The 20169-nt window shown below is 36.8% G+C and overlaps 1 protein-coding gene across 3 annotated transcripts in view; it reads left to right on the top strand.

The window, feature by feature from the left end:
- LOC150074989 (ubiquitin carboxyl-terminal hydrolase 47-like) overlaps positions 1-20169 on the top strand; it is a 486634-nt gene that overhangs the window by 221489 nt on the left and 244976 nt on the right. For all 3 annotated transcript variants that reach the window (XM_090388947.1, XM_090388945.1, XM_090388946.1), the window contains exon 14: positions 1616-1695. In XM_090388947.1, the coding sequence (XP_090245073.1) occupies positions 1616-1695 (80 nt within the window). The remainder of the gene's footprint in view (positions 1-1615; positions 1696-20169) is intronic.

Below are 20169 nucleotides of genomic sequence, written 5' to 3' on the forward strand. Positions count from 1 at the left end.
AGTAACCTGGGAGAAGATGATCTCCCCATGGCTAAAAGGAGTAAACATGGACCTTGCTGCTTTTTCTCTTCTGATCTGGATGGAATATCCCACTAATTTAATGGAAAATGCCTTAGCTGAAACTTTTTCCCATCTGCAATTACTTCATATGATTCATTTTTCCAACAAATCAAAGCAACAGCTGAAAAGTATAAATTAAATTTTAACATTATCTCTTACAATACGAAATTTTTAGAAATCTTCAAGTACCGTGTTAATAGACTAGAAAAGAATAGCGAAAGCTTAAAAAACGGTACTCACCTTGAAATTAATCTGCGATGGTTTACTTAGGTAGCGTGGTTAATGTTTACGTTGAATTGTTAAATTGAAAAATTAAAAAGGGAGGGAAGTAAGTAAAGGTTGACTGAGTTAAATGGGCACAAGGAAACAGAAGTGTACACATCCAATCCTTGGTTGTCATCGAAATAAAAAAAAAAAAATAAAAAAAGAAGAATAATTAAAAACTATGTAAGTGAATCCGGTGAAGCCAATAGTCTTTACGAGGACTTTCGTTAGTTAAAGAACGTCTTCAGTTGGCAATGTCATTGACAATGATCCTCCGCATACACACTACTCGGACTCCCTCCAGTCACATTCTGGCAGAGTAGATGTAGCAAGATTATACACTAGCTGATCCGGAAGCCTCCTAAAGAGTTGCCAATGGGTTTGGTCCGGTGTACTAACTAGCAGCTGGGCGCCGAACAGTTTTATAGCTGCACCCTCGAAATGTAAGGAATATTGGATCTCGCCATGATGTTCTCATAATCTCAGAAGTCATCAGTCATAGTGCATGATGGAAGAAATAGGGAAGGGTTGACCGGAACTAACTCTAGATACTAAACATGGGTTCCACCACTTCAAGCCTCCAATAAGCAAAGTGGTGGTATTTCCCCGGTTGATGAGCGTCATCTAAACCAGAGGAGATTCCAAATTATCAAGTCTTTGCCACAGAGTGTGGCATTCCTCTGTGTGGTGTGGATGCCATACCTCGGCCTCTGCTTACTTTGGTTCACACGTGGGTGGTCACCCACAGTCACCCAAAATATACATCAAGAGATATTTTTCAGAGAAAAATATCTTAAAAAAACCAGTTGAAGAAGAATCAATTCCTGGTATTAGCCTTACAAAAAAGCAAGATGTAAATTTTGTCCCTTAAAATATGACAATAAAATTAATATAATATGTTAAATAACATGAGTAGCAAATTTTATATTTTATTTATGAAATGTATGTTTATGCTATTTTATCTTTAATGGCATATTTTGATGTGTTAGTTTTTGATTTTTTAATGTGTGTACTCAGTTTTGTCTACTGAAATATTGTTTTTATATATATATATATATATATATAATACAAGAAATCACACTTTCATTTGATTTTAATTTATAACTCATATCTACAGATATTGGGTCCTTGACCCAGAGGACTACAAGTGTCTGGTGAAATGAAGAACAGTGGGTTTAAATCAAAATAAACAGTGAGGTGATCATAAACATTGCAAGCTGATTTGCTTTATTAGTAATAAGATTTGACATCTATTTATTATTATTATTTTTTTTCCGTTTGCTTTTTTCAGGGTCCATATATATATGAATTGTTTTCTATAATGGTGCATTCTGGTAGTGCTAATGGTGGTCACTATTATGCATATATCAAGTAAGTGGAATCTTTTTTTTTTTTATTATGTTCCTGCTCAACTTAAATTAACGAAAATCTATTACTGAAATTTTTATAAGAAAAATAACAAAGATCTTCTGAATTAACTAAGGCAGTGGTTCTCAACCCGGTGTGCCACAAAACTTTTCCAAGTGTATTATGAGATAAATTAAAAGGACAAATTTTAAAATATGTAAGAAAAATAACGCAAATATATACAATGCGCTATCACCTGTTTGTCAGGAGTTAGTGCCAGCAAAGTATAATAGAGAATTAATTATATGGAGATAGAATTAATCTTTTGTGCATGGTCCCAACATGAGTCTTAGGAATTCCCACCAGAATGTCCTTTTAGTGACAGTGTTGGGATTCGTTTATATCCTCCTAGCTGTCTACTTGCTTTTCCATAATGCTTTCCATAATCCAAATGGATTTCGCTAACTATTGAATTGTAAAAATACCTATAAATGTATTTCGAAGATGGCTAAAACTCCAGCTGAGTGAAATCGAGAGAAGTTTGCAAGAATAAAAGTTTCAAAGCCACCGAAGAAGTTTCCCCATGTCGACAAAAGAATGAACTCAAAAACATAGAGAACGAAAAAAAAATACAGAATTTAATAAAATCTGCTGCTCAAGATTTTGATCAATATCAACCTTCTACATCGACTTCTCATAAAAAAGCTGGACCGTCAACATCACATAATTATATTCAAGAACTTCCTGAAGATTTCAATCTAGAAGATTTGAGTTCAAATGAATTACCTGAAGATTTTCAATTGTTTCCTGAACTGATTCCTGAAAAGAGAGATGGCTACTCTTCGTTTACCTTTTCGAAGTGAAGAATGAGGAAATACTATCTGAAATGAAATTTCCCGCTTTGTGTGTTGAACCCAAACAAGTTATTTTAGAACGTCATAAAAATTATGAATCTGATTTAGATATTCACAAAACTATGGAGATCTGTCATGAAATATACCATACTGACATAGCAGATGCGGCCGTCATCGGTGATATGCAAAACTTTGCAATGTTGATTCGTGAAGACGCTGATCCATTTAAAGATTTCTACAAATATCCAGAGAGTGAAATGAATAGTGATCTTTGACTAGCAACTTTAAATCAGCTTGGTGCAATAGCAAATAAACGACAAATTTTAATGCTAAAAGCTAATTTAAAACAGGAAGGAATTTTATTGCATGTCATTTATTTTATACTTTACTTCAACCTAATCGTCAACCTATCCAAATATTCCTTACTGGACTTCTTTGGCTGTGGCAAGATGTTCATGATTTGATTATTGATGGAAGTTTGTAATTATTTTACTAGCACTGATAATTTCTGTAATGCTTATATAATGTGTTTCTGCTGAAAAAGCTGCTGTAGCTATTAATGGTACTACCTTGCACACCACATTGAAAATTTTGATATCAAAGAATTTACCTGTCTTATAAAGTTGCTCAAAAATATCATACTCTTTTCAAATATGTACGTGTTTTAATTATTGATGAAGTTAGTATGATTGGAGCTGAACTTTTATCTTGGATAGATGTTTGCCTGTGACAAATTACAGGCCGTGTAGATCATAATTTCAGTGGATTAGACATTTTTTTGATTGGTGATTTGCGACAGCAGCCCTCGTATGAGATTTGTGAGCATAGAAGAAGTGGATAATTTGTGTTCTGATGGTGCTCGTCTGTAGTTGAAAAATAAATCTTTGAATGATTATAACAATTTTGTGTTAAATTCGTCTTCGGATACCGTTATGTTGATTGCTCAAGGCATATTTGTCTGGTGCATAGATGCAGAATAACAGGCTCATGTGCGACAAAAACTTCATAAAATGGCAGTATTAGGCACCAGCGGATTACCATATGAACTTCCTTTACTTATTGGCAAACCATACTTGATAACCACTAATATGACATGTCCGATGGTCTGGCTAACAGAGCTTTAGAAAAATTGGCATGAATTGAATATGATGAAGAGACTAATTGTGTTAAACATCTTTGGTTGAAATTTCCAGGATCACCTGCTGTGGGTCAACTTGCTAGACCAAAGGCTTGTCGGTTTGCTATGACTAGAGAAATTGATTTAGAAGCCATACTGATCACAAGAAGAAGAAGTACAGGTGTTTTGTTGAATAATAACAGAACGATCTTGGCTAAATGAAATCATTTTCCACTAATACTGGCTTGTGCTATTACCATCCATAAATCTCAGGGAAGTACTTTTGATTCCGTAGTTTATGAATACGAGAAATATCACGAACAACAACTAGTTTATGTTGCATTATCTTGAGTTACCATTATCAATGGCGCCTCCGTAGCCAGGTGGGAAGGAGCAGCAGTGCATAGCACACGCTTCTTGATTAGACCGGGGTTCGAGCCCGTCGCCACCAAATATGAAGGATGCGGAAAGGTCAGGGAATGACCACCGCATATCCCGGAGCAATATGGCCTTAGTTGCTAATGCTCCTAAAAACCAAACAACAAACAAACAAACAAACCATTATCAATGATCTTTACATTATTGCTGCAAATGGAGAAAATAAACTTTATCATGGACTGGTAAATGCTGCATCCACTGTTACACTTCAAGCTGAAATGACCAGATTGTCGAGTAATCCTGAATTTACCATGCAAAGTACTTTATACGAGTTCATTAGTAAACAACAAGATCTTTACATTCTAACGTTAAATTGTTAAAGTTTACTTTCTCACAATGCTGATTTCACTGATGCAGTCACACAACGATCCAATTTCTGAAACGTGGCTAAATTACAAAGAAGTAAGCATACCTAACTTCAATTGTAGCATTTGAATACGAGAAGATCAACAAGCTGGCAATGTAGCAGTTTATCATAAGAGAAAAAATGAAGTGACAACATACTTATGTTGTTACTTCTCATATGGAAGTCATTTATCATCAAACTTGGAAATTCTGTGAGTGTTGTGAGTGTTAGACCTGTTGGGAGAGACTTATGCAGCTGAATGCCTTCTTCCTGATGAGCGGCCTAATATCGGAGATCTACCTCTCAACAATTTAATGTATACATTTGATGCCTTTTCTACCCTGCATCACATATTATGGGAGGTATTTAGACAATGTTCTAGTCATTACCGATAGTAGCACTATCTAAGACATTTTACATTCATTTAATAATATTCATTCTAGACTCAAATTTACATTGGGGAGGAAGAATACGGATACTAAGTCATTAAATTTTCTAAATTTCACGCTTACTCGGGACACAAATAAAATCCAATTTAACATCTAACATTTAACAGCCAATATGGAAATTACACACTATACTGAACAATTGCTCAGTCCTTTCCTCGTTCACAACACAGATAAATGACCTAGTATACAATATTTCTTGCAGTGATTGCGACTCGTCTTATCAGGGTTCTATGCAGTTTCCTCTGAATTTTCGTGTTAATCAACACGCGGCCTCAGTTCGTGCTTCTCATTCAGCAGCGTCAGAATTACGCCTTTCCTGCCTTTAATGAAAAACATCCTTTTTTGTTTAATCAGGCCAAAATACTTAGTGTCCAACGTAATTATACGAGACTATTAATTGCAGAAACTGTCGAAATTAAATTACATGAGAATTTTGTTAATGTTCCCTGGCCATATCTAATCTTCGACTTGTGGGTCCTTTGCGCACATGTGCGAAGACAAATAATCCCTATTTAAATTCCATGCTTACCCCTATTTGGTAATTTTCATTCCTGTGATCACAACACACGATTGAAAAGCATCGTCCGCTTCAGAAAGGAAAATCGTTATGCATTTTTTTCATTAAATTAATTTTTAATTGCATTAAATTTGTTTTTTAATTGTGTTCATTTGATTTTTAATTATTGTTAATTATTTCTTACTGTAATGTAAGATTTTTGATTTTTTAATTGTTTTCGTTTTAATTTCTGGAGAGTATCATACGGAAGTGTTCTACGTATAATATTGAGGTAAACTTCTCTTATTCTTTTACAATTATTTAAAAAGGAAAATTAAAATTCAGTCCCTTCAATAGGAGTGAGGTCTGATAACACGTGTGAAGATAGATTAGTAACTTGTTTATATGTCGACTCATCGTCCATTTACTTATAAAAGGTCCATAATATTTAACCAGTTCCTTAACACTCACAAATATTCTACTTCTGAACACACCTTAGATTTAGAAATCGATATAATATATATGTTTTTAAATAGGGGCTATCCACTTTCCATTATTAATCAAATCAGATTACAAGCCAAAAATAAGTCAGAAAATACAATGCCTATTAATGAAACCAATAAAAAATACTTTATTTCTGTTCTGTATGTGGAACAATGGTATAGGCAACTCAATAAACTCTTTAAAGATACAGAATTCAAAATTGTAGCCCATGTAGAAGCTCCATAATATATTTTGAAATCGCACAGTTCTTCCTTCTCTCTCGATAAAAGTAAATGATCTTGTATACAATATTTCTTGTAGTCAGTGCGATTCACCGTATCAATGGTCAAGTTGGTGCACTCTTGACTTACGTGTGAAACAACACGTGCTTCAGTCCGCACACAAACGTGTCGGAATTGACATTTCATGCCATCGGTGAAGGCTACTTATTCTTATTTAATGAAGTGGAAATCTTACACATACAACATAATTACATTAAATTATTGATCGCCGAGACCCTTGAAATGAAACTTCACTCAAATTCTATCAACATGCACCGTCCTACCCTAATTTTGGATTTCTGGTGTTTCTTACACATGCGCCAAATACAAATAATCTCTCCATTTTAAGAACTTAACACACTTTGCATTATTTCCAACCTGTGATCAAGACGAATAGTCGAAAAGCATTGTCTGTTTAAGGAATTTCAGTGAATTTCATTTAATTTGTATGTCAATGTGTTTATCCAAATTTTATAATCGTGATTTTAATTATTTATTCTTGTATACGGTTTTCCAACTTTTATCTATTTTAATTTTTCTGAAAGAATGTCTTCTCGCACTTATGGTTTTTCCTGAGTTAGTTTGATGTATTTCAGGGTCGGGTTGGAGCTCTCGTCTATCAATTGTGTTGTGCAATTCTGTTAGTTTAACTTCTGTTCCGGGGAAATTAATGGAATTGCAGTATAGTAGTATAAAGAAGCATTGCAGGATCAGCTAGACAAGACTGCAGTAATAGTTAAGACAGCATTGGTTTGTTAAAGGGAGATCTTGTCTGACCAATTTGATTGGATACTACGATGTGGTCACAAAGGATCTGAATGCCAAAAATAATTTTAATATTATATACTTGGATTTCAAGAAAGCTTTTTTTGTTTAATCGAAGAAGGGCAATTTGTACAGCAGTCACATGTAAGACTGCTGTACAAATTGGAGAGGTATTGCATTAAGAGTAAGTTGCTATAATGGATAAAGGAATGGTTGAGTGGGAGACGACAGAGAGTGCTAATCAATGGACACTGCTCTTCATGGTCAAATGTTATTAGTGAAGTTCCCCAGGGTTCAGTGATGTGCCCATTGTTGTTTTGTATATTATATTTATCAATGATATTGATGAAAGTATATCAGGTTTAAAGACAGAGTTGTTAAAGACAGTAAAGACAGTATGCTATTCCAACTGGTTCTAGATAAGTTGGGCAAATGGGCTGAGAAGTGACAACTGAAGTTACATCGACAAATCCAAAAATACTGTATATGGGTAGAAATAACCCAAGAGAAACGTACGAACTGTGTGGTACTACGCTCAGGGAAGTGGAAAGTGAAAAAGACCTGGACATAATTGTGCAATCAAATATGAAGTTCGCTGACAGTGTAGACAAGTGCCAGGGCGAGTTGTCGAATCTTGTCAATGATATATAGGAATTTTGCTAGTATAGACAGGGAGGTGATTATCCCATTATACTAGGCAATGGTTAGGCCACACCTCATCCAGACCTGTACTGTGTACAGGTCTGGATGAGGATCTACATCCTCATTTTAGGAAGGATATAGAGTTGCTAGAACAAGTTTTTTTTTCTGCAAATTGCAGCACCTGGAGAGTAGGCACCTGGGAGGTGATCAGATTGAGGTGTAAGGCCTTGAATGGGATGAGCAAGCTAAATACTGATAGATGGGATTCTTCCTCTTGCTCAGATTAAGAACGTGAGGGGGCATAGATTCAAATCGAGGAAAGACAGTTGTAGAATAGATGTGCAGAAATTTACCTGTAGCTAGTGGGTAGTTGATTGGTGGAACAGACTTCCATCTTTTGTTGTGGAAGTTAATAGCCTAAATAAGTTTAAGGCTGAGCTGGACAGGCATTTGGAATGAATGGAGGGGTGAAATGGGAGCTGATGTTGCATAAGCTCGCTTTCTTGCATCCTATACCTCTACTAATTCTAATTTTGTTACAACGTAGAAATTATTAAGCCTAGTAGCTCTGTGTTTTTTTACAAATAATCATTCGTTGTACCCATCAGAGTCATTAGGCCTATAACAAACTCCTTCCTTCCTCTCATTTGTGCTTTCCCAGTGCTTATATCACCAAACTGACTCAATTGCACTGTCCATCTAGGTCAACTGGATGCACTTCCTTAGATTTTGTGTTTCTTAACTAATAGCATAACTCCTCCTTCTTTCCTATCCTTTCTGTACATATTGTACTCCCCAAATTTCAATTCTGTATTCCTTATATCTGTGTGACACCACATCTCTGATATCCCAACAATATCTGCTTTTTGATGTCTTGACCAGCACTTCAAATTCATCAAATTTATTTACTATACTCCTAGCATTGGAGTATAGTACATATGCACCTGTTCTTACTCTTAGTTACTCTAACACAGCATATGTATTTACTTGTTTCATGACTCCCACCAGTTCCTGAAATCCCCAGCAACTTTCTTTCCGGGCTGCTATTCATTCCAGTAGAAGCAGTGGAAGAATCGCTTTCACCTATGCCTGTGGCTCTGATTAATCTATTAGTCTGTGTCTCCCCCCCAAAACTAGCAGTTTTCTGATCCATTCTTGCACCCTTTCTGTTTAAGTGTATTCCATCCCTGTAGAAGCACTCTCTCCTGTTAAGAAGCACAAACCATGGAAAAAAAATTCTACCCCATGAGCCTTGCACAATCTCTACAGGGCCGAATTGATTGACAAGGCTTTCATCATATACTCCCTCCTATCGTGTCTGGGCAGGAATACAGACACTTTCAAATTTAACCCTAATTCGCACCTTTTTTTAAACATTGACCTGTATTTGTTAAGTAAATCTGCAGATTACCTACACTTATTCATTAGTTCCAACATGTACAATGATATCACCCTTTTTGCCCATAAAGGATGATATCTGCTTTACAACGTCATGAACTTTTGCCCCTTGCAGACATACGCCTAGTTGTATTCCACCTATTCCTTTGAATCACCAACCATGGCTCCTGTGGGACCAGCACATTCTACCCTGAAGATTGCAGGTGTTGACTGGTAGACAAGAGTGAGCTGTGGCGTTGAGTTGGGCAGCTGAGAGCTTGATGGGCCCCCAATTTAATTCCTTCACGAGTGCCATCTACCCGACTCTTCAAACTCTCATGGACACCCATCAGAATGTTGAGACCACATCTTGATTACTGCATACTAGAGATCTGCACGGGCTTAAATGTTTTATTTTTACCCAGCCCGAGCTCGAATTTTTTTTTTCAAAGAACCGATTTTTATACCGCCACCATTTGAAACTTTTTATTTAAATAAAATTGCTATCATTAGTTTGAAGTTCCATAATTATAAAAAAAATAAACTTTCAGATTCAAAATTCAATAATAATAATTACATAACAATAATAATTATCAATATTAATCATATAAAAAGAAAAATGTAATACATTTTCAATTTACCATATTTATTATAATTCCAAAACGAATATCAAATGATGTTTAACCATTCCCGTTATCTGTATTTCTAAGTTATTGGTCAGTGTTGGATATAAGAAAGAAGTGGTTAGAAAGTGTTACGAGTGAATATTCTTAGAATTGAAAGTGGGTCAACCCAAAATCTTGTTTGGGTCAACCCAAAATCTAGGAATTAACTGTATCACACTTTTAATAAATACTATTTAAAAAAGGAACCCATTGCCAGGGGACATAATGATTCATATACCCTTGATATAATGTAAATTGCAACTATGCCCACTTAAGGGTAAAGGCTACTTAAATGAGCAAAAATACAGACCGGGTCATTTCCACAAAAGAGTACAAATTTCGGTAAATTTTGGAGACGTTGACCTTATTGGTCAAGTAAAAGTGTCAACAGACAACTATTACACATTTTTTTCTAAAAAACCTTTAAGAATTTAAATGCATAACAAAATATTTAAAAAATATATATGTGTGTAGGAAATAGTCTGAAACGTTTGAAAATAACAATTCATTACGATTATTTGTACCCGAACCAAACCTCATATTACCTGGTCCAAGGGCCGGGTTGGGCCTGTGCAGACCTCTACTGCATACAGGTCTGGAAGTCTCATTTTAGAAAGCACATGTATCTGTTGGAATGGATGCAGAAAGAGCAACAAGATGGCTGAAGAAAGCAAAAGGGTGCTTTTACCAGGAAAGGCTTCAATTATGCAAATTGCAGTTTAGAGACAATAGGCCCCTGCAAGGAGATTCCATCAGTGCTGATGAAATCCTTCCTCTTGCTCCGACTACACATGAGGGGATGTAAATTTAAATTGCAGAAGAATGGTTGCAGATTGGAGGAAGGAACAAGTAGACTTTGCTACCAAGAATGCCAGCCTCATACTGTCAGATATCCAGATACTTTACACTGATTACAAATACATCATACAATACGTAGAGAAAAAAATAGCTATCTGTTTGGCAGGAGAAAAAAGGAATAAATTGTTCCAGATTAAAAATGATCACAATCAGTGGCTGCCAAGCCTAAGATTGAATAGGAAAGAAGTCATTCTTGCAAGATTACACATTTGGTATTCTCACCTAACTCAGCTAGCTGCTCTCACTGGATAATCCTTCACTATGTAACAATTGTCAAATCCAACTCACTGTAAAACATCTCATCATCAAATGTCCATTATACCAAAGAGAAAGACAAATAATTGTCTTCTCATCTGTGTTCCTCTAATCAACTAACACAGCAGATTTTTTCAACAGCAGACCAAAAAGACATTATGATCTTTTGCCTTTCCTAAAAATGATAAACAAATACCATCTTTAGCATTAGCATTAGTAGAGCCATTTGATGCAAGAAAGCAAGCTTATGCAGCATCAACCAAAAAAAAAATAATAATAAATAAATAAAAAAATAAAAAATAACCACTTCCACTTCACCCCTCTGTTCGTTCGAAATACCTGTCCAGCTGAACCTTAAACTTATTTAGGCTATCAACTTCCACAACAAGGGATGGAAGTCTGTTCCACCAACCAACCACCCGCTGGCTAAAGGCAAATTTCCGCACATCTATCCTTCATCTGTCTTTCCTCAATTTGAATTTATGCCCTCTCAGGTGATAATTCTGAGCAAGAGGCAGAATCTCATCAGCATTGAGTATGCCCAAACCATTCAACGCTTTATACACCTCTATCAGATCACCTCGCTGGTGCCTAGTCTCCAGACACTGTAATTTGCAAAACTTAAGCCTTTCTTCGTAAGAGCACCCCTTTGTTCCATTCACCAATCTTTTTGCCCTTCTCTGTACTCGTTCCAGCTCTCTACATCCTTCTTGAAATGAGGCCTCCAGACCTGTATACAGTACTCTAGGTGTGGCCTGACCATTGCCTTATACAAGGGAATAATCACCTCCTTATCCCTGCTAGAAAAATTCCTATATATCATCGACAATACACCATGAGCTACTCAGAAAACTTCATATCTGCCTGCACAACCACCCCCAGGTCCCTTTCATTCTCTACCACTATCAGTGTAGTACCACAGAGTTGATACGTTGCTCTGGGGTTGCTGTTTCCCATATGTAGTACTTTACATTTGTCAACGTTAAACTTCATTTGCCACCTCTCAGCCCATCTGCTCAACCTTTCGAGATCCTGTTGCAGTAGCATAGTGTCAGTAGTGTTCTTGACAACCCTGCCAACCTTCGTATCGTCTGCAAACTTGGACATTAAGCTTGATATACCATCATCAATATCATTTATAAATAAAGAAAACAATAATATACCCAACACTGAACCCTGAGGGACTCCACTGATAACATTAGTCCACGATGAGTAGTGTCCATTGATTACCACTCTGTCCTCTTCCCCTCAACCACCCCTTTATCCATAGCAGCAGTCTTCCATGTGCAACAGTATCAAAAGCCTTTCTAAGATCCAAGTATATAATATCAAGTATATAAAATTCCCTGCATCCAGTTCTTTTGTGACTGCATCATAGTATCCAATCAAATTGGTCAGGCAAGACTTCCCCTTAACAAAACCATGCTGTGTCCGAGCTATAACTGAAGTCTTGCCTAGATGATTCTGCAGTCCTTCTTTAACCAGTGCCTCCATTAATTTTCAGGGAACAGAAGTTAAACTCACAGGTCTATAATTACTTGTGTCAGCCTTTATCCTCCTTTGTGAATTGGGGTTACATTTGCACCTATCCAGTCCATGGGTACCTCCCCTGAGTCCAAGGAAGCTCTCATAATTATGGCTAAGGGTTTGCTTACTCCCTTTTCTGCCTCCTTTAATATAACTGGATAGATCCCATCCACCCCAGGTGCCTTTCTTGTGTTTATCTTCAACAATTTCTCCTCCACTTTACTCTCAGTTATTACAAGATTCTCTAGCTTACTGCCAGAGTTGAATACACCTCTGGCACTCCCTTTGCTGAATAACTCCTCATGTGTGAATGCCGATGCAAAACATTCATTTAGTTTGTTAGCTACCTGAGCAGGATCATCAACAGTTGGCCCATCGATATCAAGCGGACCAACCCAACTCATCCCCTTCCTTCTAGAGTTTACATAAGTAAAGAACTCTTTGCTGTTTTTCTTTGCATCCCTTGCCAAAGATTTCTCGTAATCTGACTTTGCCTGCCTAACCTCCTTTGTAACTTGGTTACAGATCAACTTGTATCTATCATTGGCTTCTGTGTCGCTTGTTAATTTGTATGTATCACATGCATTTTTCTTCTCTGCCATGTCTCATTAGTTCCTCTGACATCCATTTAGGCCTAAACCTTGAACAATATTTCTTAGTTGGTATGTATAGCCTAGTAGCTTCCAAGATAAGTTCTTTGAATGCTTCCCATTTTGAATTTGCTGTTGGTAACATCATCAGTTGGTCCCACTGTATAGAATTTAAATACTGTCTCAGTCCATCGTAGTCACCTTTATGAAAGCAATAACCCTTCCCTTTACCCCTAATGGTAGTTACCTCTTTGAGTAAATCCCACTTCAGCACAGTGTGATCACTGCCACCTAGTGGTTCATTTATCTGCCGATTCTTAATGCATGAAGAATCACTACTGATAATGAAATCAAGAGTATTACTCTCTCTAGTTGCCTCTCGCACATGCTAATGTAGAAAACAATCATCGAATAAATCCACAAAAGCCTTGCTAGTGTGTGAGTAACCAGCCCCCAAATTCCACTCAATATCTGGGAAATTAAAATCCCCCATTATAAGACACTGATTTACTGGCCCACTCTATTTCCCTGTACAGTTTCTTATTATACTCATCAGAGTCATTAGGCCTATAGCACACTCCTACTCTCAATTTTGCTCTCCCAATGCTTATGTTACACCAAACTGACTCGACACTGCACTGTCCAGCGATGTCGACTGGCTTCACTTCGTTGGATTTTATGTATTTCTTAACTAATAGCATAACCCCTCCTCCCTTCCTATCCTGTCTATCCTTTCTGTAGACATTGTACTCCCCAAATTCCAGTTCTGCATTCCTTATATCTGTGTGACACCACATCTCTGAAATCCCAACAATATCTGCCTTTGATGTTTTGAGCAATACCTCAAATTCATCAAATTTATTTACTAAACTCCTACACACAAGTATACATGCACCTGTTGCATGTACACACAAGTATACACACAGGTGCATGTACACACAAGTATACATGCACCTGTTCTTTTTCTTAGCTACCCTAACACAACCTATGTGTTTATTTGTACCCCAGTGATTCCCAGCAGTCTCTGAAATATCCTGCATCTTATTTTCCAGGCTGCAGCTCATTCTAATAGAAGCAGTGCAAGAATCACTTTCACCTCTGCCAGTGGCTACTGTTAATCTATTAGTACTTGTATCCCCCCAATCTAGCAGTTTTCCGACCCACCTAACACTGCCTCGATAGCATCAGCAATCATTCTTGCACCCTTTCTATTTAGGAGAGACTGCTTCTACATCCCTGTAGAAGCAGTCTCTCCTGTTAACAAGTACAGACCAGGCTGAAAAAAATTCTACCCCTTGAGCCTTGCACAATCTTTCCAGGGCCGAATTGATCGACAGGGCTCTCATCATATACTCCCTCCTATCGTGTCAGGGCAATGCTGGATTCGTCTTATATGAATCCACCTGTTTAATAGACCAAACCCTCACCATCTAAGATTGTTATGAGTGCATTATGGCCTTAGTTACTATTGTATCTTTTCCTATCAAACAACAACAACAGTTCTTTTGCTACTATATCTTAGTAAACAGTCAGATTTAGTATTAGCAGCGGCAAATGATGCAAGAAAGCAAGCTTATACAGCATCAGAAAAAAAAAAAAAAAAACACGACACCTCCCATTTCACTTATTCATTCCCTCCAATAGTTTCTCTAGTTCTTCTTGAATTTATTTAAGCTATTAACTTCCACAACCAGAGATGTGGAAGTTAGTTCCACCAATCAACCACATGCTGACTAATCCACAAATCTATTCTGCAACCATCCATCATCAATTTGAATTTCTTGTTGTCATTTTGTTTTTAGGAGCATTAGCAACTAAGGCCATATTGCTCCGGGATATGCGGTGATCATTTCCTGACCTTTCCGCATCCTCTGTATTTGGTGGTCATGGGCTCGAACCCCGGTCTAATCAAGAAGCATGTGCTACGCACTGCTGCTCCTGTCTCCCTGGCTATGGAGGTGCCATTTGAATTTGTGCCCGTGTGTGTGTGTGTGTGTGTGTGTGTGTGTGTGTGTGTGTGTGTGTGTGTGTGTGTGTGTGTGTGTGAGAGAGAGAGAGAGAGAGAGAGAGAGAGAGAGAGAGAGAGAGAGAGAGAGAGCAAAGCAAGAATCCCATCAGCATTGAGCTTTCTCAATTCATTCAAAGCCTTAAAGACCTCAGTCAGATAGCCTAGTCTCCAGACACTGCAATTTGAGGGGAACAAAGGGGTGCTCTTGGTAAGAGCACACCTCTGTTCCCCTCACTAATCTCATTGCCCTTCCCTGTACCCATTCCAGCAGCTTCACATCTGTCCTAAAATGTGGGCCGACCGGGCTAGCCGAGTGGGTAAAGTACCTGCCCGGCAACCCAAAGGTCGCGGGTTCGATTCCCGCCTCGGGCTTGGATCAAAGTACTGCAAAAACCTTGGGAGGTGCAATATGGCCACAGCAGCCGATGCGCCAACAACTACCAAATCAAATCAAACCTAAAATGTGGCCTCCAGACCTGTATCAATGTGTGGCCTGTCCATTGCCTTATACAATGGGATAATCACCTCCTTATCCCTGCTAGCAATATTCTTGTATATCATTGACAAAATTGCATGAGCTGTCCTGGCAGCCTGTCTGCATTGCTTAGAGAACTTTGTATCTGACTGCACAATTACCCTCAAATCTTTTCTGTTTTCCACTCTCTGATTGTAGTACCACACAATTGATACATTTCTTTTGGGTTACTGCTACCCATATGCAGTACGTTGCATTTGCCAATGTTAAACTTCAGTTGCCACTTCTCAGAGCATCTGCCCAGCTTTTCTAGATCCTGTTGCAGTAGCATACTATCATTCTCATATCCCCAGTCTGTGGGGACCACATGAATCCAAGGATGCTCTAATAATTATGACTAAGGGTTGCCTTACTTCCTCTTAACATAACTGGATAGATCCAATCCACCCCAGGTGTCTTTCTTATATTTAACTTCAATTTCTCAGAGAAGGTCTTCCCTTAACAAATCAGGTGTTGTGGTTAACCTGTAATTGTGTTCATGTCAAGATGCTTTTGCATTACTAAATTGATCACTGACTCTATTTATTTTTCCAGGAAGGGAAGTCAAGCTTACAGGTTAAAAAATACTTACCTTTCCTGTGATTTCCCCTTTATGAATAGGAGGAAGCCTGCTGAACAATTCTTGTTGAGAGAAATTGACCATAATCTGCTACGCTGGTCCAGTGAGTTGACAGATTGACCGTATTAAGCAGTCAGGGGTTTGAACCCCAGTCTACTCAGAGCTTGTGCTACTGCGCTTTTTCTCATGGCCACTTGGCTTTGGGGTCCTATCATGAATAGGAGAGATTTCCAATCCATAGAAACCTTCCTGAATCAAAGGATGTTCCCATAATTATGGCTAAAGGTTTACTTATGTGCTACACTGTAAAAACTACTCATTTTAATGTGCAGCAAAACGCATGAAGGCCTTCTATGCAACGTGTGTTAAATTAAACTGACTACAGTAAACAAGTGGTTCATGTATTATTATGTCTAGATGATCAACAGGTTGTAATCACATACACTGTCAAACATAGTCAATATTGGAACCTTTTGATTGTTACACCCAGTATGTTTATAATAAATGGGATAATATATTGTAATTATAATGTTTAGCTAAAATAGTTCAGTATTTAATATTTTAAATTAATTAATATTTAATATTTTAAATTAATTAATATTTAATATTTTGAATTAATTAATATTTAATATTTTAAATTTTAATTTTTTAATATTTTAAATTTTAATTTTTTAATATTTAAAATGTTTAATATTTTAAATTTTAATTTTTTAATATTTTAATATTTAAAATATTTAATATTTTAAATTAATTAAACCTTCTTTTATTAGAACTTTGCAAAAAAGTGTAGTAAAAATAGAATTGGCGATGTTAGGTGACAAGTTATACTTTTCCCTCTCCCTCCCTCCCTCCCTACTGACTGTTGAACATTGAACAAGTGACCTTTGGGGAAACCACCATACTGTCCTGGAGGACTCTGATATATGCAATCTAAGATAAAAAAAAAATCAAAAAAAAGTTGTCTAAAATAAAATAGAGATGAATAATCTGTACTGAATTGGTGAATTTTAGGAAATATTAGTTGATCTATATGCAGAACATTTGATATTTATTCTTCACAAATGAAAAAGACATTTTAATTATCTTTTAAAGAGATCAATTTTAATTATCTTTTAAAGAGATCAATATATTGTACCCTGTCCTAAATTATTTTTCCATTTCTCCACTTTTCTTTTAGATGCTCCATTTGTTTATTATTATATATATATATATTTTTTTTTTTCATTCTTAATATTTGAAGAAGGTAGTAGAAACTGTTCTTTCTTCCTTAATTATTGCTAACAGGCATCATGTATTGTGAATACTTATTGCAGAAACCTTAGGCAATGTGGAATATAACTCTATATTCAATTATTTGGTTTAAAAAAAATTATATATATAATATAATTAAAAATAATAGGTTGCAGTGATACTACAGAAAGTCTAAAAAAGAACGAAAAAATAATAATGCAGTGGATTCCGGTTATTTGAGCCACCGGTTAATCGGGGCAGCTGTTTATTTGGGGCAAATCTTAAAAAACAGAACCCAATCGAGAAAATAGCCAGGGTTTACTTCACTTAATTGGGACAACATGGTGTTTAATTGGGGCAGGAGACAGCAGACAGCAGCACTGGAGATTACCCTACGATTGTCTCCGACCATACAACGTGATTCGGTTGGATTTCTTAAAGTCACAACCATAAAACAATTAGCAGTCACCTGTTTATTGGGCTTTTCTGTTAGTGCAATCTATCATAAACGGAAAGTAAACTCGATCTTATTGAATTTGCGATAATACCGACAGTTGGAATTCTGTGGGTTATTATGGTGAAATGTGTTTACCCTTTCATGGAATCTTCAATCATATAAAAAAAATCAATTTTCAGAATCTTCTCTTCATTCCTATTTTTAAAGCTTTGTAACTTGTTTAAATTTTAGCCCCTACCCACAAATGTCAGTGAACAGAAATGTCAACTAGTTAGTATATATGGCGAAAGTAAAGAATGCCTGCACGAGAAGCACGCAAAAGTTCAATGAAATTTACCGGTAAAAGTACTTTGCCGTAACAGTATTTGTATTGTTGCTCACTCAGTAAACATACAGTGGGTGTTATCGGTCAGGAATAGAAATTGAATCCAATAGGAGATTGAAACCCTCCCGAAGTTGACCAAGTAACCTGACCTTTTTTCTTTAGAATCACTGGTGGACTAGTGGATAAATTGTTTATTAAGAAAAAAAAAAAAAAAGGCAAAGGAAGCCCACACAAGAAGCACAGCAAACTTCCAAAAGATTTACCAGTGAAACTACGTTACAAACATTTTTTACAGTGCCAGAACTTCCAATATGACTCTGTTTGTGATTCAGTTAGTGATTATAAAGAAAACAGGTCAGGTTACCCCCCCCTCCCCTCCACTTCAAGAGGGTTTCAAGCTCCCGTGGGATTCAACTTCTACTCCAGACTGATAACACCCACCATCTGTTTACCGAGCGAGCAACAATACAAATACCGTTACGGCAAAGTACTTTTACCGGTAATTTCATCGAACTTTTGCATTCTTCTCATGCAGGCTTTCTTTACCTTAGCCATGTGTACATATTAATTGTTCCGATTACCATGTATATTCTTCTGATTTTCATGTATCATTTAATTTTTTAATTGGTAAAGTAATAAGGGGTAAATGTATGCTTAATATATCTTTACTGTTTAATAGAATCCAAATTCGATTCACAAAAGTGATCACAATGACCGGTGCTTACTACACATCGTACAGTGAACGGTACTTTATTATGGTGACTCCATCGTAACATGATTTGATTATACAGTAAACTAATTGTAAAGCGGGGAGCCATTGTATTTTTAACTTTTTTTATGTGAAACTTTGGATAATTGGGCCAGACACTTAATTGGGCCAAAATGCACTAGTCGAGGTTTGTCCCAAATAACCGGAATCGACTGTAATACCTTAAATGGATTATGGATCTGGGTCACAACTAGTAATAGCAGAAATGCCCAGCAACCATAATGAAATAAAGGCAAATAGATTGGATAAATATATGGGTAGGGGTGCTAACCTGACAAGTGTTGCAGCAATGGAAAAATTAAAAGTGCCTGAAAAATAAAAGCAGATTGCATAACAAATTAGTATAATAAAATAAAATGACAATATTTAAATGATACTTACTGCTGTATGTCCCAAGATTTTAACTACATCATCATGGGCTGGCAGCCAAAATCAAAGGATGCACAGCAATAAGCAAGATCTCTGTTTCTGTTATGATGTATATATGGCAGACAGAAAAAGTGAACAGATGTACATATCATATCCAACCTGACAGCAAAGGAATAAAAACAAAACCAAAATAATACAAAAATAAAGAGTAAAATACAAAATTATGCTAAAATTAAAACCAATTGATTCTAGTTAAACAAAAAATGAAAGATAGTAGACAGTTTATGTGAATTTTAAAAATAAAAGAGTAATTTCAGAACGACAAAAAATAGTCAGGAAATGACAATTCACTGACGAACTGAGGGAAGCGAAAACAACAAAGCTGTAACGGAGAACAAAGAAGTTTAGCATTAGCATTAGTAGAGGCATATGATGCAAGAAAGCAAGCTTATTCAGCATCAGCCAAAAAAAAAAAAAAAAAAAAACTCCACTCCCATTTCACCCCTCCGTTCGTTCGAAATACCTGTCCAGTTGAGCTTTAAATTTGTTTAGGCTATCAACTTCAACAACAAGTGATGGAAGTCGGTTCCACCAACCAACCACCCGCTGGCCAAAGGCAAATTTCCGCACATCTGTCCGACATCCGTCCTTCCTCAATTTGAATTTATGCCCTCTGAGGTGATTATTCTGAGCAAGATGAAGAATCCCATTGGCATTGAGCATGCCCAAACCATTCAAAGCCTTATACACCTCTATCAGATCACCTCGCCGGTGCCTAGTCTCCAGACTCTGTAATTTGCAAAACTTAAGCCTTTCTTCGTAAGAGCAACCCTTTGTTCCATTCACTAATCTTGTTGCCCTTCTCTGTACCCGTTCCAGAAGCTCTACATCCTTCTTGAAATGAGGCCTCCAGACCTGTATACAGTACTCAAGATGTGGCCTAACCATTGCCTTATACAAGGGAATAATCACCTCCTTATCCCTGCTAGAAAAATTCCTGTATATCATTGACAAGACACCATGAGCTACTCTTGCAGCTCGTCTGCACTGCTCAGAGAACTTCATATCTGCCTGCACAATTACCCCCAGGTCCTTTTCATTCT

The sequence above is a fragment of the Mastigoproctus giganteus genome, chromosome 14, assembly GCF_048544385.1.
Source record: "Mastigoproctus giganteus isolate SK-2022 chromosome 14, ASM4854438v1, whole genome shotgun sequence".
NCBI lineage: Eukaryota > Metazoa > Arthropoda > Arachnida > Uropygi > Thelyphonidae > Mastigoproctus > Mastigoproctus giganteus.